This window comes from Eubalaena glacialis, chromosome 16, assembly GCF_028564815.1.
Source record: "Eubalaena glacialis isolate mEubGla1 chromosome 16, mEubGla1.1.hap2.+ XY, whole genome shotgun sequence".
Classification (NCBI taxonomy): Eukaryota; Metazoa; Chordata; class Mammalia; order Artiodactyla; family Balaenidae; genus Eubalaena; species Eubalaena glacialis.
The window spans coordinates 74677305-74689827 of record NC_083731.1 but is presented as its reverse complement, the minus strand read 5'-3'; the positions used below and the strand labels follow the sequence as shown (position 1 = coordinate 74689827).

At 39.3% G+C, this 12523-nt stretch overlaps 1 protein-coding gene across 1 annotated transcript in view; it reads right to left on the bottom strand.

The window, feature by feature from the left end:
* Positions 1-3587: 3587 nt before the first annotated feature.
* Positions 3588-12523, bottom strand: part of VPS36 (vacuolar protein sorting 36 homolog) — a 30309-nt gene continuing 21373 nt past the window's right edge. The window contains exons 7-14 of the mRNA XM_061171235.1: positions 12359-12391; positions 12160-12237; positions 11386-11520; positions 9308-9373; positions 7819-7883; positions 7190-7274; positions 6168-6244; positions 3588-6080 (exon numbers count right to left, since the gene is read on the bottom strand). Of these exons, the coding sequence (XP_061027218.1) occupies positions 5987-6080; positions 6168-6244; positions 7190-7274; positions 7819-7883; positions 9308-9373; positions 11386-11520; positions 12160-12237; positions 12359-12391 (633 nt within the window). The 3' untranslated portion in view covers positions 3588-5986. The remainder of the gene's footprint in view (positions 6081-6167; positions 6245-7189; positions 7275-7818; positions 7884-9307; positions 9374-11385; positions 11521-12159; positions 12238-12358; positions 12392-12523) is intronic.

Genomic DNA, 12523 nt, shown 5'->3' with positions numbered 1-12523 from the left:
GCCAGTTTTTCCCAGGGCACAGAGTGCCTCATTCCTGATCTCCACCCTGAACTCCTTTCAGGGTATGTTGAAGGTCAGTGACTGCCGGGGCTAGTGACCTAATCCTTGTAGAGACAGGTGGCAAGTGACAATTTTTAGTTGGCAAAGGTCATCATCCACTTTCACCGTCAGAATTATCTAGTCCAACATCTATTACTCAAGTTAGAACTCTTTTTAAATACATGCCACAGGCCCTGCCATTTTTGGTTTTGAAAGCAAAAGCTCATTTTAAGAGTGGGAGTTAGACACAGCTGAGATTAAATCCAGCCCTGCCTCTGTAACCTTGGGCGAATACTTAATCCCTCCTTTCCTCCACTGTAAAAGGCATCTAATAATAGTTATATTGAAGTTTTGTGGTGACTGAGTGAAACATATAGAAAGCAACTTGCTCAGTGTTGATCTTTCAGACACACACTCTTCCTAGAAACCCACTCTTTGCCTAAATCCGGGTGCAAGTGCCCGGATCAATGTGCTTGGTCATTTTTTAAATAAGAGCTTTATTGAGATGCTTGGTCATTTTTGCTTTAATTAGAATACTTGCCAAACTGTATTACTGTTTACCGGACAGTTAAGATAGTTTAATCCTTTCTAAAAGAAGGCAAAACCCTCTTGCACTGTTGGTGGGAATGTAAATTGATACAGCCACTATGGAGGACAGTATGGAGGTTCCTTAAAAAACTAAAAATAGAACTACCATACAACCCAGCAATCCCACTCCTGGGCATATACCCAGAGAAAACCATAATTCAAAGAGTCATGTACCACAATAATCACTGCAGCACTATTTACAATAGCCAGGACATGGAAGCAACCTAAGTGTCCATCAACAGATGAATGGATAAAGAAGATGTGGCACATGTATACAATGGAATATTACTCAGCCATAAAAAGAAACGAAATTGAGTTGTAGTGAGGTGGATGGACCTAGAGTCTGTCATACAGAGTGAAGTAAGTCAGAAAGAGAAAAACAAGTACTGTATGCTAACACATATATATGGAATCTAAAAAAAAAAGTGGTTCTGAAGAACGTAGGGGCAGGACAGGAATAAAGACGCAGACATAGAGAATGGACCTGAAGACACGGGGAGGGGGAAGGGTAAGCTGGGACAAAGTGAGAGAGTAGCATGGACATATATACACCTCCAAATGTAAAATAGATTGCTAGTGGGAAGCAGCCGCATACCACAGAGAGATCAGCTCGGTGCTTTGTGACCACCTAGAGGGGTGGGATAGGGACGGTGGGAGGGAGACCCAAGAGGGAGGGGGATATGGGGATATATGTATACGTATAGCTGATTCACTTTGTTATACAGCAGCAACTAACACAACAATGTAACGCAATTATACTCCAATAAAGATGTTAAAAAAATTTTTTTTTAATAAAATAAAAGAAGGCAACATAGATGTGAAGAAAAAAGCTTTCAAAAGAACAGCGGTATGGTCTTGGCTGTATTGAACTAAAACAAGCTGGCTGACAAGATATCTTGAGTTCTTTTTCTGAGTGACTTGTCTAGGGATCTTTTGCAAATTGTGTAAAATGTATTCACTATCTCAATACACCCTTTAAATAAATGGGGAGATGTTTTTCCCCATAGATAATACTCTGAGAGACAAGCTTTAACTGACTCGTGATTATCGGAACACAAGGAAGAACACGAATGATTCAATTTTCACACTGTGATAACAAGATCTTACATGTGTGTTAACCTGACTTTTCTGGAGTGCTTCCCACATCATGGATATGGCCCATGCATGGAATCTGAATTAAGACAGCATATCTCAGACAGGCTGAGCCTGGACAAGTCAGGATAAGAAGCCTTTTGGGAAGAGGGTAAAGGATACAGACTTAGGTTTCAGACTCAACTCATGACACATTATAATTCAAAACCCACTCGATTTAGTTAATGCTTAACTAGGAATCTACCATGTACAATCACTGACCTAGGCCAGTGGGAACTCCAAAGAAGTGTTATATGATATTCCTTGAACGTAAAGAAACCCAATTTCTCTGTTTTCTTACAGCATTAAGATAACAATTAGAGAACAAGGCAAAAGACAGTCAAGTATATGGGAGAGACAATAAATCTTAATGGAGTTTAGGAATAGCAGAGTTGTGTACTGGAGACAGATTTTTCCAGAGCAGGTGGGATTGAGCAAAGTTTGGTTTTGATTATTGGGGGTGGGGGTGGGTGGATGGGAGGAAATAACAAAGGGAAGTCTGGACAAGGACGATGTGCCCCAGGTGCAGGAAGGGACACACCTCCTGTTGCTCTCTGACCCAACGCCTGCCCCTGACCATCTCTGGGTTCTTGTGAGCCTAGTGCACCAGCTTCTCCTCTCCCATGAGGCCTTCCCAGACCCTCCTCCGTAAGAACTGAAGGCCTCTTCCTCTGTCCTCCAAGCACGGTACCTGTGCCCCTTCCATGGCACACACTTCGTCTCATCATCAACTAAGGTTGCTATGCATCTATTTCCCAACGAGGCCACCCTCTTAAAGGCAGGGGCCGCATCTTATTCACTTCTGTATCCCCCAGTGGCCCCCGTTCCTCACACAAAGTCGACAGGTATGCAAAAACGTTTCTTTGTATTGAATTGAATGGGAGATAAAGTAGGGTAGAGTGAAGCCAAATGATAAATAGGCATACACGTTGGAGGTCATTCATTCGGTAGACATTTATTGAATGCTTACTGTGTGCCAGGCCTCGCTCTAGGCTCTGAGGACACATCCATGAACAAAACAGATAAAAATCTCTGCCCCTGTGGAGCTTACACTTACGATCTATCATAAGGGATGGGATTAGCAATACATTTACATAAATTCAACCATACCTATCAGCAAAGTGAAAAAAAGAAAAAAAGACACATTTAAATAGTTTTAATTATTGGTACTACAAAAGTCTACTGTTGATATGTAGTTTTTTATTATATATTTTACTTACTATATTCATAAAATATTCATACCCATGTATCACTCTACAGGCATTCGAATTGTAAGATTATATAGAGATTTTCAAGGATCATTTTGAGCATGCTCGATTCCATCCTTAGCACAGCCCTTAAAACCCACCCACCTTCTGAGCTGTGACTCTGTCTTACCACAATGGAAACTCTGAGACTGTTGGGCAAAGGAGAACCATTTTAAGTATTTGAGCATGAGAATGATGACATGATAAATGCTGGTCGGTTTAGTCTGGTAACAGGGAACAAGAGATAGTACACTCACACAAATATACACAGTCAATCGACAGTGGAATTCACGTCAAGAATTAAAAAAAAAAAGTTTGTGAGCCATTTCCCATTCTTGTAAAACAACTAAAATAGTAGGAGCTTGAGGTCATAAATATTTATAATGAACTCTTGATTATAAAATCTAAAAGAAAAAATCTTAACACATGGGCTTATTCTGACTAAAGGGTTATCATTTTCGTATATTTTCCAAAGAGTATTTAAAAAGAACACCAAGTTAAGAAAAAATCATTTTTAAATTTTGCAATAATTGCAAAATGATTGGTATACATTAATACCAATCATTTAACCCTGAAAACATTCTTCACTTGTACAATGTAAAAAACTTTTTGACAGTATGTGACTAGAAATATTCTATTACCATAAAGCTACAAACAGATTTATGCTCCTAAGAGCAAAGTTAGAAAAGCAAAAATAACATTATAATAGTGATAAGCACCAAGACGGAACTTTTTTGCACTTAGGGCCTCATTGGTTGTATTTAAACATAACCTCTACCAACAAAGGACCAAAATGACACTTTATTTGGCAAAAACAAAGAAAAAAAAAGGATAAAAGTATACATACAGAGGTCTGGAAACTGAAGAATGCCCACTTTAAAACAATAAAATCAATCATACCTGTTTTTTAACTAATGTGACATTTGCAAAATATATCCATGTCACTTTTCTTCCTCTTTAGTTCACTTTATACAATTCAGACTGCTCCATTTTTGTTCATGTGTTGTCACACTAGTGTAAATAAATATTCTGAATTATAGGAGTTTGCTGTAATGAATCCAGACCATTAGAGCCAGACCCAGTAGCTCAAACAATCTTAGTTGCAACTCATTCCAACTAGTGAAACAGATTATTTATCTGTGTAGTTTTAAAAAGCCTTAGGCAGATGAGATATCATGTGTATGAGATATTGTGTGTGTGTGTGTGTGTGTGTGTGTGTGTGTGTGTGTGTATGCATACAAGTTTGCCAGGGCAGTGTGAGAGTGACTGCATCCCAGAGAGAGGAGTGATATACAAACGACCGTACACAATGGCCCGAAAGACTTAGGTAGCCAGACACTGAATTTCCCCCCAAACAAACCTGAGGCTGAGCGATGGGGGAATTAAGGGATCTGTCATCGCAACGTGGAATCAGTGACAGGTTTGGAAAACGAAGACTAAGGCAGGATGCCTCGGCCACAACATTCCCGTGACACAGGAGGATGCGGAGCAGCGACAGGGAGCAGGCAGGGGTCAGGGACTGACTCTGGCTGCACTTGGAGGGATTCCCTGGGTTTGCAGCTGAGGACCCCTGGACCTTCCCCAAAGGGCACTTGCAGTGGCCCCAGCACTGGCCCTCCACCTCTCAGCGAGGACATCTCAGGGATCCCAGGGTCTGAGCTTGGGTATCCCCACCTCCTGGTCTTAAAGTTTCTCTCAATACAGATACTATCCCTTCTAGATGCTTGGCCAAAACCCATCACTACCTTCCACTGCCAATTCAGTCTTAGAAAGGGGTTCTCCTTCTGTCCCTTTGGGGTCCCTGAGTTTGAGGTAATGCCAACATACCGTACGCTATGTAGCAGTAACAAAGTCAGGCAGTCCACTGGAAAACTCAAGCAATCGAGATTCAATATATTAGCCGGTTTTTGTTATCTCAGTAATACTTTTTAGTGAGACAGTTTCTCCACACAACTTATAATGTGTGGGGTAAAGGAAAAAAATATTGCTAGACTATGATAGAAAGATTTTAAAAGTTCAGCATTGAAACTCCTTTAGGGAAGGAAAAGGAGACATGTTATGTTCCCACTCTCTCTTTTCCATCCTTGGCTTTGAGGTAAAAGAGCACCAAGGTTCCTGTAAAGCGAGTTAAAGGTCCTCCCCGTCCCTCTACCCACACAACAATCCTAGGGAAATCCTGAACCATCTACTTCCCAAATCTGTAACCGTATCTCTGGGCATGTCTATACAGCTCTTTAATTCACTTTCAAAATCTACAGCATTTTTAAAACAAAATGACATAGTTGCATTCTTTAAATGCCAGCCATGAAATCATCACTTAAAAAAAAAGAAACTCGTCAGATTATATATACGTAAGTCAAATAAAATTCTCTCTTGTTTTTAAGGTGCTTTATTTGGTCTGCTGAAGACATGCCTATGGCTGCTTCTAAAAGCCCTTAGGAAGAGCCTCAGATGATATCCTGCAGTTGGATATTCTGCTCCAATGTCGTCACGTTCTTAAACTACACTGTAGGTATAAATTGTTGCATGAAAACCCCCCAAAATGTGCACACTAGATGCAGAGAAAAACTTCATTTATAATTCAGGTGAATTTTAGTCACACCAAAATAATGATCTAACCTGTCCAAACATGCAACTTCTCTCTTTCTTCCCCCATGAACTAAATTCTCTTCTTTCAAAAACGGTCAGATTTGAAGATCAAGTTAAAATCCACCATATTTCAAGTTAAACTCGGAGGGTTTCTATACAACTGTAGCATGATTTCGAATTCATATTGGCATTCATCTTTCTATATTTTCCTATATTTATCCTAAAGAAGCTTCCTGGATCATAATATTTAGGGAGAAATTAAAAGGGTTTTATATTATACTGCGAAGTTCCAGTAAATTCTCGGTTTATCAGGGTTTACCCTTAGCTCAATGTCATACAACCTCTACATGATGCAAGTATCCCGGTAACAAGTTATTTCAAATACAAAACTCTTAGCTCTGTGTCATAAATAAATTTGGGTAAAACCGCAAGCCTTCCACTGAGTCATCTCGGCAAAGATGGCCCATCTTCTCGGCAAGAAGCAACCTAGGAGTCAAGGGAAAAAAACACCATCATCCACCCATTCAGAAACACAAATGATATTTTTAAGTGAGGAGCAAAGCCCTTGCTTACCTTTCTTTAGCCAGGAGGACAGACATTCCCACAAGCTTAGCAAACTCTTCTGATGTTAGAGATCCCTTTTCTGAAACCTAACAGAAACACACAGCAGGAAAAAATGTGATCATTTAGGCCACCTAGGTACTAACCTGGGGAGACTATCTACCAGTATACTTGGGAAATAATTTACTGAATTTTCTACTAAACTCCAAAGACTGTTCACTCTAGAACTAAATCTTCTTCACTAATGCTTAAGTCTACAAAAGTTGAAGAACCCAGAACAAACACGGTGAAGGCTAAAGCATCATGAAACCCTATATAATGTAATAAAGGCACTGTACTAATGTCTAAAAAGAACTATTCCACAGTCTGAAAAGGAACATATAACAAATTCTGAGTGCATAGTACACGCGCCACTGAAGGACCGTTATACATAGGATTAGTTTTAAATATGTGATAGAAGTATCTATAGCCTTGGGACTTTCATCGAGTTTAAAATAAGAAGTGTAATAACTGCGGGTTATTCAAATTATACAGGCTCACCACAGAAGCTCTGAGGCGATAGTATTTCAAGGATCCTAATGAGTAATATCAGGAGTTTGCCCAGTAAAACCCATCTAAACTACACTTGCCTTTCGTATATTTTGAAGCAATTCTTTCACAAAACAATCTGTAGGGTAATGCAGCTTATGTGGGTAATACTGAAAGAAAAACTTCAATCATGGGTAACACTGATTTACAAAGTTAAAAACATATTTTCAAGACTGAGTTTCAAACAGAAAGAGAACAAGCACCTCACTCATCCTAACTCCCCTTACAAGATGTTATGAGTGTCGGCAAGTTTCAAAGAGCTTTCAAAGTACAAATGTGATGAATAGTTATTTGTTGTTAATGAGAAACCATTTTCAATTGGGTCTGTGAATGTTACTTTTCAGTAAAGTTGAATTTAAAAGGAAATCCTGTTTCTCAAGTGGCTAAGCATCGGGGTCTTGTGTGGCAAGGTCTAACAACGGAGGGAGGAAACCGGGTCCGCGTACCGTCTCCAAGGCTGAGGCCGCTGTTTCCTCCTCCTTGTGGGACTGAAGTTCAATTACCATGACGCCGCTGTCAAACACACGGAGCCTAAAATCACAGACGGGAGGACAAAGCCATGAATATCTGGGATCTTGGGCCCCTGAGGAGGCGCAAATATTGTCTACTTTCATTTATGCCAGGACTGAGGGCAATATTAACACAAAAGAACATTTCAAATACAATGACCACAGGTAACTAAGGCCTAATTAAAAAGCTCATGAATAAACAGTTAATGAAGTTCTGAGCTATAATCTACATGCTAAATAAACTATGCCTGTCTACTTTTTGTTAAGGGCAGAGGGATGGTCACTGTGACCGCTTGGGAGGAGCCCACGTTCTCACCTCCTGCCCCAGCGGCAAGAGGCCGACGACCAGCCCCTGAGGCCCCGCACAGCCCTGATAAGGATGGAAGCCGGGTTGACAGAGGTGCCCGTGGTGCCAGGTGAATTCTGCCCATGTGTGATATAAACTTCAAGAGGGGCAATATATATGCTGGTTCACCACGCAGGATGGCAGACCTGCAGGGCTGTCCTGTCTACTCAGGGTGGAATCGTGGCTATAGTTGGCAAAGTTCCTGCAGAGGTTCTTTTACCTGAGAGGTAATTTCAGCTCTTCCAGCATCTTGCATGCATTCACTAAATCTTCTGGTGAGAGCAACTAGTGGGGAAAAAAATCCAGTTTACCAGTTTACACTGCAAATTAATAGAGTGACGCTATATAATTATAACGACCACTAAAACAGAAGAGGATATTGTAAAATTATCATGTATCAAGGATTTTAGGTGGCTTAATCACTAAAAGGCAAAAAGGATTAACAAAGAAGCAAAAGACTTCTATTCATTAAAGCACAACTATCCATAGAAATATAATACAAGTCATGTACGTAATTTAAAATCTTCTAGTAGCCACATTAAAAGAAAATAAACAGGTGAAATTAATCTTAATACATATATTTTATTCAACCTAATAGATGCAAAAATTTGCCATATAATTGATATGAAAAATCATTAATGAGCTAGTTAACACTTCTTTATTCTGTACTAAGTCTTCTAAATCCCATGTGTAATTTATGCTTACAGCACATCTCAATTTGGACTAACTACATTTCAAGTTCACAATCATCACATGTCGCTAGGTAGTGGCTGCCCTTCCAGACCATGTGGCCTTGAAGAATCGGTCCTGCGAGGTGGTGACCAGCACAGGTGTCAGTCACACAGAATGGTTCCGGAGCCAGCCCAGCCTGGGTCCCAGTCCCTGTTAAAACACTGTCTCCAAGTGCAGCCGTGGTCAAGTTACTTAATCTTTCTAAGCCTTAATGTCCTCATCCCATAATCATCCCCTAAATGGGGACAGTAAAAGTAGCTACCTCACTGAGTTACTGGGAGGATAAATGGATAACACGTGCAGAGTGATGGTAAGTATCCACTGGTGGCGGTTATGATGACTGTTCAAATAAAAACGCAGAACAGAGGCTTAACCTGTGAGACCGGGGTGAGCACTCGAGAGACGTGTGTGAGTTGTCTGCGTGGAGGTGACTGCTGACACCACAAAACTGTGTTCTACTTCAAGGGCACAGAGAGTGCACAGACAGACCCTTGGAGGCCAAAGACAGCTGGGTGTGAACAGGCAGTGAGGGCTGAAGTATAGCTGCTGCTGATTCTGAGCCAAAGAGGCAGGGCGGCTTTCTTTCTGTATTACCTGCAGGCAACCTGAGTCCAACCAGGTTCACTCAAAACAGTTAACTATCACAGAGAAAGGGCATCATGCACAACCTCGTTCATCACAATACAAACACAGACTCTCAGACTTTTAAGGTATCATTCGGTCCAAACCCTATTTTAAAGGTAAAAAAACCCTGCGCTCCAGAGAGGTTAAGGAAGCTACTCAAGGGCATTCAGCAAAACCAGGAACAGAATTTATCTCCTAGATCCCAGGGCAGTATTCTTTTCACTGCGCCACACTGCTTCTCAAAATAGTTTTGATATTCACAACCCTTCCTCAAATTGTATTCACTGTAGGGGAATTTGTATTATATCGAGTCTATATTTAGCTAAAAGAATATCTAAATATTCTATTCTTACCTCCATTCCTCGAGCTCGGTTTACTAAACAGTACACCTCCGTGAGTGACATTATTCCCCCTCGTTCCTGTTAAAATATAAAATAAAAAGAAGCATTATAATTAGGACCAGTTAGCATTTCTTAACAGAAATCATAATCAGAGTGAAATCAGAAATCATAAAATCTCTTAAGAAGCTTTTGAAAACTATATTTACACACAGGGAACCTATTCAGATACCACGAGGCACTTCAAATTCCATATTTGGACTTCACTGTCATTATTACTGTTTTAACATTTACTTAAATGAAAAGAGGGGTTGTACACCATGTTTCAAACAGTGTATTTATTTATTTATTTATTTTTATAAAGTTATTTATTTATCTTTTTTTTTTTTTTTGGCTGCGTTGGGTCTTCGTTGATGCGCACAGGCTTTCTCTAGTGCGCTGTGCGGGCTTCTCATTGTGGTGGCTCCTCTTGTTGTGGAGCACGGGCTCTAGGAGCGCGCGCTTCAGTAGTTGTGGCACGTGGGCTCAGTAGTTGTGGCTCACGGGCTTAGCTGCTCCATGGCATGTGGGATCTTCCCGGACCAGGGCTCCAACCCGTGTCCCCTGCATTAGCAGGTGGATTCTTAACCACTGCGCCACCAGGGAAGTCCCTTCAAAAAGTGTATTTAAATGCTTTAAGTTATTCCACCTAATAACTGAAGAAATTATAGAATTAAATAATAATATCACCATTTTGCAACCCCTAATGAAGTAACAGATCTAGATAATGATTGTCAGTGGCTGTTAACATCACAAAAAAAAGACAATCAGATATTATGTACCTCCTGATGGAAATGCTCAACACCCTCTATAAGATATTCTTGTCAGAAAAAAAAAATAAAAAGAAAGAACTTCTAGATATAACTACCAGTTTACAGGGACTACACAGGACAGGGAACCATGGTGACTTACAAATTAGCAAAATCCAGACTCTGAGACACTCTATAAGACAAACTACTAGTTTCTTCAGTAAATAAAGATTTACTGTATGGGAGATTTATTGTATGGGAGAAGGGAAAACCCATAGAATTTTAAAAAACAAAAAAACTTGAGAGAGAAATCAAACATTTGCAATGTATCCTGGTTTGAACAAATCAACTATAAGAGAAAATGTGAACACTAGCTAGGTATCTGATAATATTAAAAAATTATTTTTTGATTTTTACGTGTGAAAGGGGATTATAATTACATTTAAAGGTGTCTTTATCACTATAATTACATACTGAAATGTTTACAGATAAAGTGATGTGATGTCTGGGATTTCCTTTAAAACAATTTTGGTGGAGGCTGGCTTACGGATGAAGCTGGATGATGGGCACATAGGGATTCATTACACTATTCTATTTTGTCATATGTTTGAAATATTTCTTAATACAAATGTTTTAATAAAGTTTTGATTGCCTGAATAATGACTAGAAGATGAAACTGTATTATGAAATTATTAATAGTACACAATATATGAAAATATATACAGATTATATTTTTCCTTTTGAAAACAAGATAAGAAAAAATTATAGGGCTTCCCTGGTGGCGCAGTGGTTGAGTATCTGCCTGCCAATGCAGGGGACACGGGTTCGAGCCCTGGTCTGGGAAGATCCCACATGCCGCGGAGCAACTGGGCCCTTGAGCCACAACTACTGAGCCTGCGTGTCTGGAGCCTGTGCTCCACAACAAGAGAGGCCGCGATAGTGAGAGGCCTGCGCACCGCGATGAAGAGTGGCCCCTGCTCGCCGCAACTAGAGAAAGCCCTCGCACAAAAACGAAGACCCAACACAGCCAAAAATAATAAATAAATAAATAAATAAATAAATAAATAAATAAATTTATTTAAAAAAATTATATCAAATAGATATAGATATCTGAAATGGAAATTAAAAACAATTTAGAAGATTATTGACAAAGAATCAATGAACTAGTTTAATATTACCAAAAGGAAAAATAACATGTTGGTTGAATAGTAACCATATCATGAACGGAGTTATGCTCTTAAGATTTCTGATGGCACAGAAATAATTTAACACAATTTAAAGAGACCATTTAGGTTTTGTTTTTACCTCCAAAGGCGCCTGCAATATTCCAGCCAGCTGTTTGGCCAGCTGCATGTGGTACTGTGTGCCCGAGCCGTAGGTCTCCCTGGTAACCGGGTTAGCTATTCCCATGCTCAGCAAATAGGATTTAAACCTGATGGTCTATAATGAGAGGAGAAAATGCACAAAAAGACTATGCAGAATAAGTCTCTCCACCCAACGTATAAAATCCTTCCATCAGACATTCAGTTCTACTCCACTATTTCTATATCTACCCATCTCTTCTACTGTGTTTCTATGCTGTGAACTATGTAAGAGTGGATTTCTAGTACTTCCCTGCATAAATCTAACTATTCTTCTTCTTTCTCCTGTCTTAGTATCTTATACTCCATTTTCCCCACAATTTTGGTGGCAGAGGAGACTTAGATGACAGCTATGCTCTGTTTAATGCCAACCAAGTGATACAACCAAAAACTTCGAAAGGAAAATGGCTGTGACCAGACTGTAAACAAATTTAAATAAAACATATCAAAATTACGGATATGTCTAAAACAATCACTTCTTACACATTTCAATACCTCTGTTTTCTACACTCCAGGAAAAGGTATTGAAATATCCTTTAATCCTGCTAGAACTAACAAAGTTTTTATGGTTGACTTTTTCTTTAGTACTTTCATATATCTTCAAGTCCTTAAAGAAATCAAACACTACATTAAGAAAGCAAGCTGGTAAACCACCAAAACGTCCATGCATTATTTGTGTAATCTAGTTTCTAATGCCTTAAAAAAGCAATCTATTTACCTCATCTTCTGTGATGTCACCTTGCTTGTCTTTAATCTTATTAGCAATGGATTTTGATAACTCCACCATTTCCTTAGCCTGTCAAGAGAACAGTAAAAGATTGAAAAGAAATAATGTCCCCAAAGTGTCTGCTAACAAAATGTATTTTCAAAAGTGTATCATAATTGGTATGAATTTAATAGATGTAAATGACATATACCTTGACCATTAGCTTGCTGAGGTCTTCAAAGGCCTAAAATGAGAAATGAGCTTTTATTGGAATCTGTCTAAAGAATTTAGATGTTTTAAAGCAATGAAGCACTCTATTTTCTTCCCTATGATAAAAATGTATGAAATTTTCTTACAAATATCAATTTATTTATAT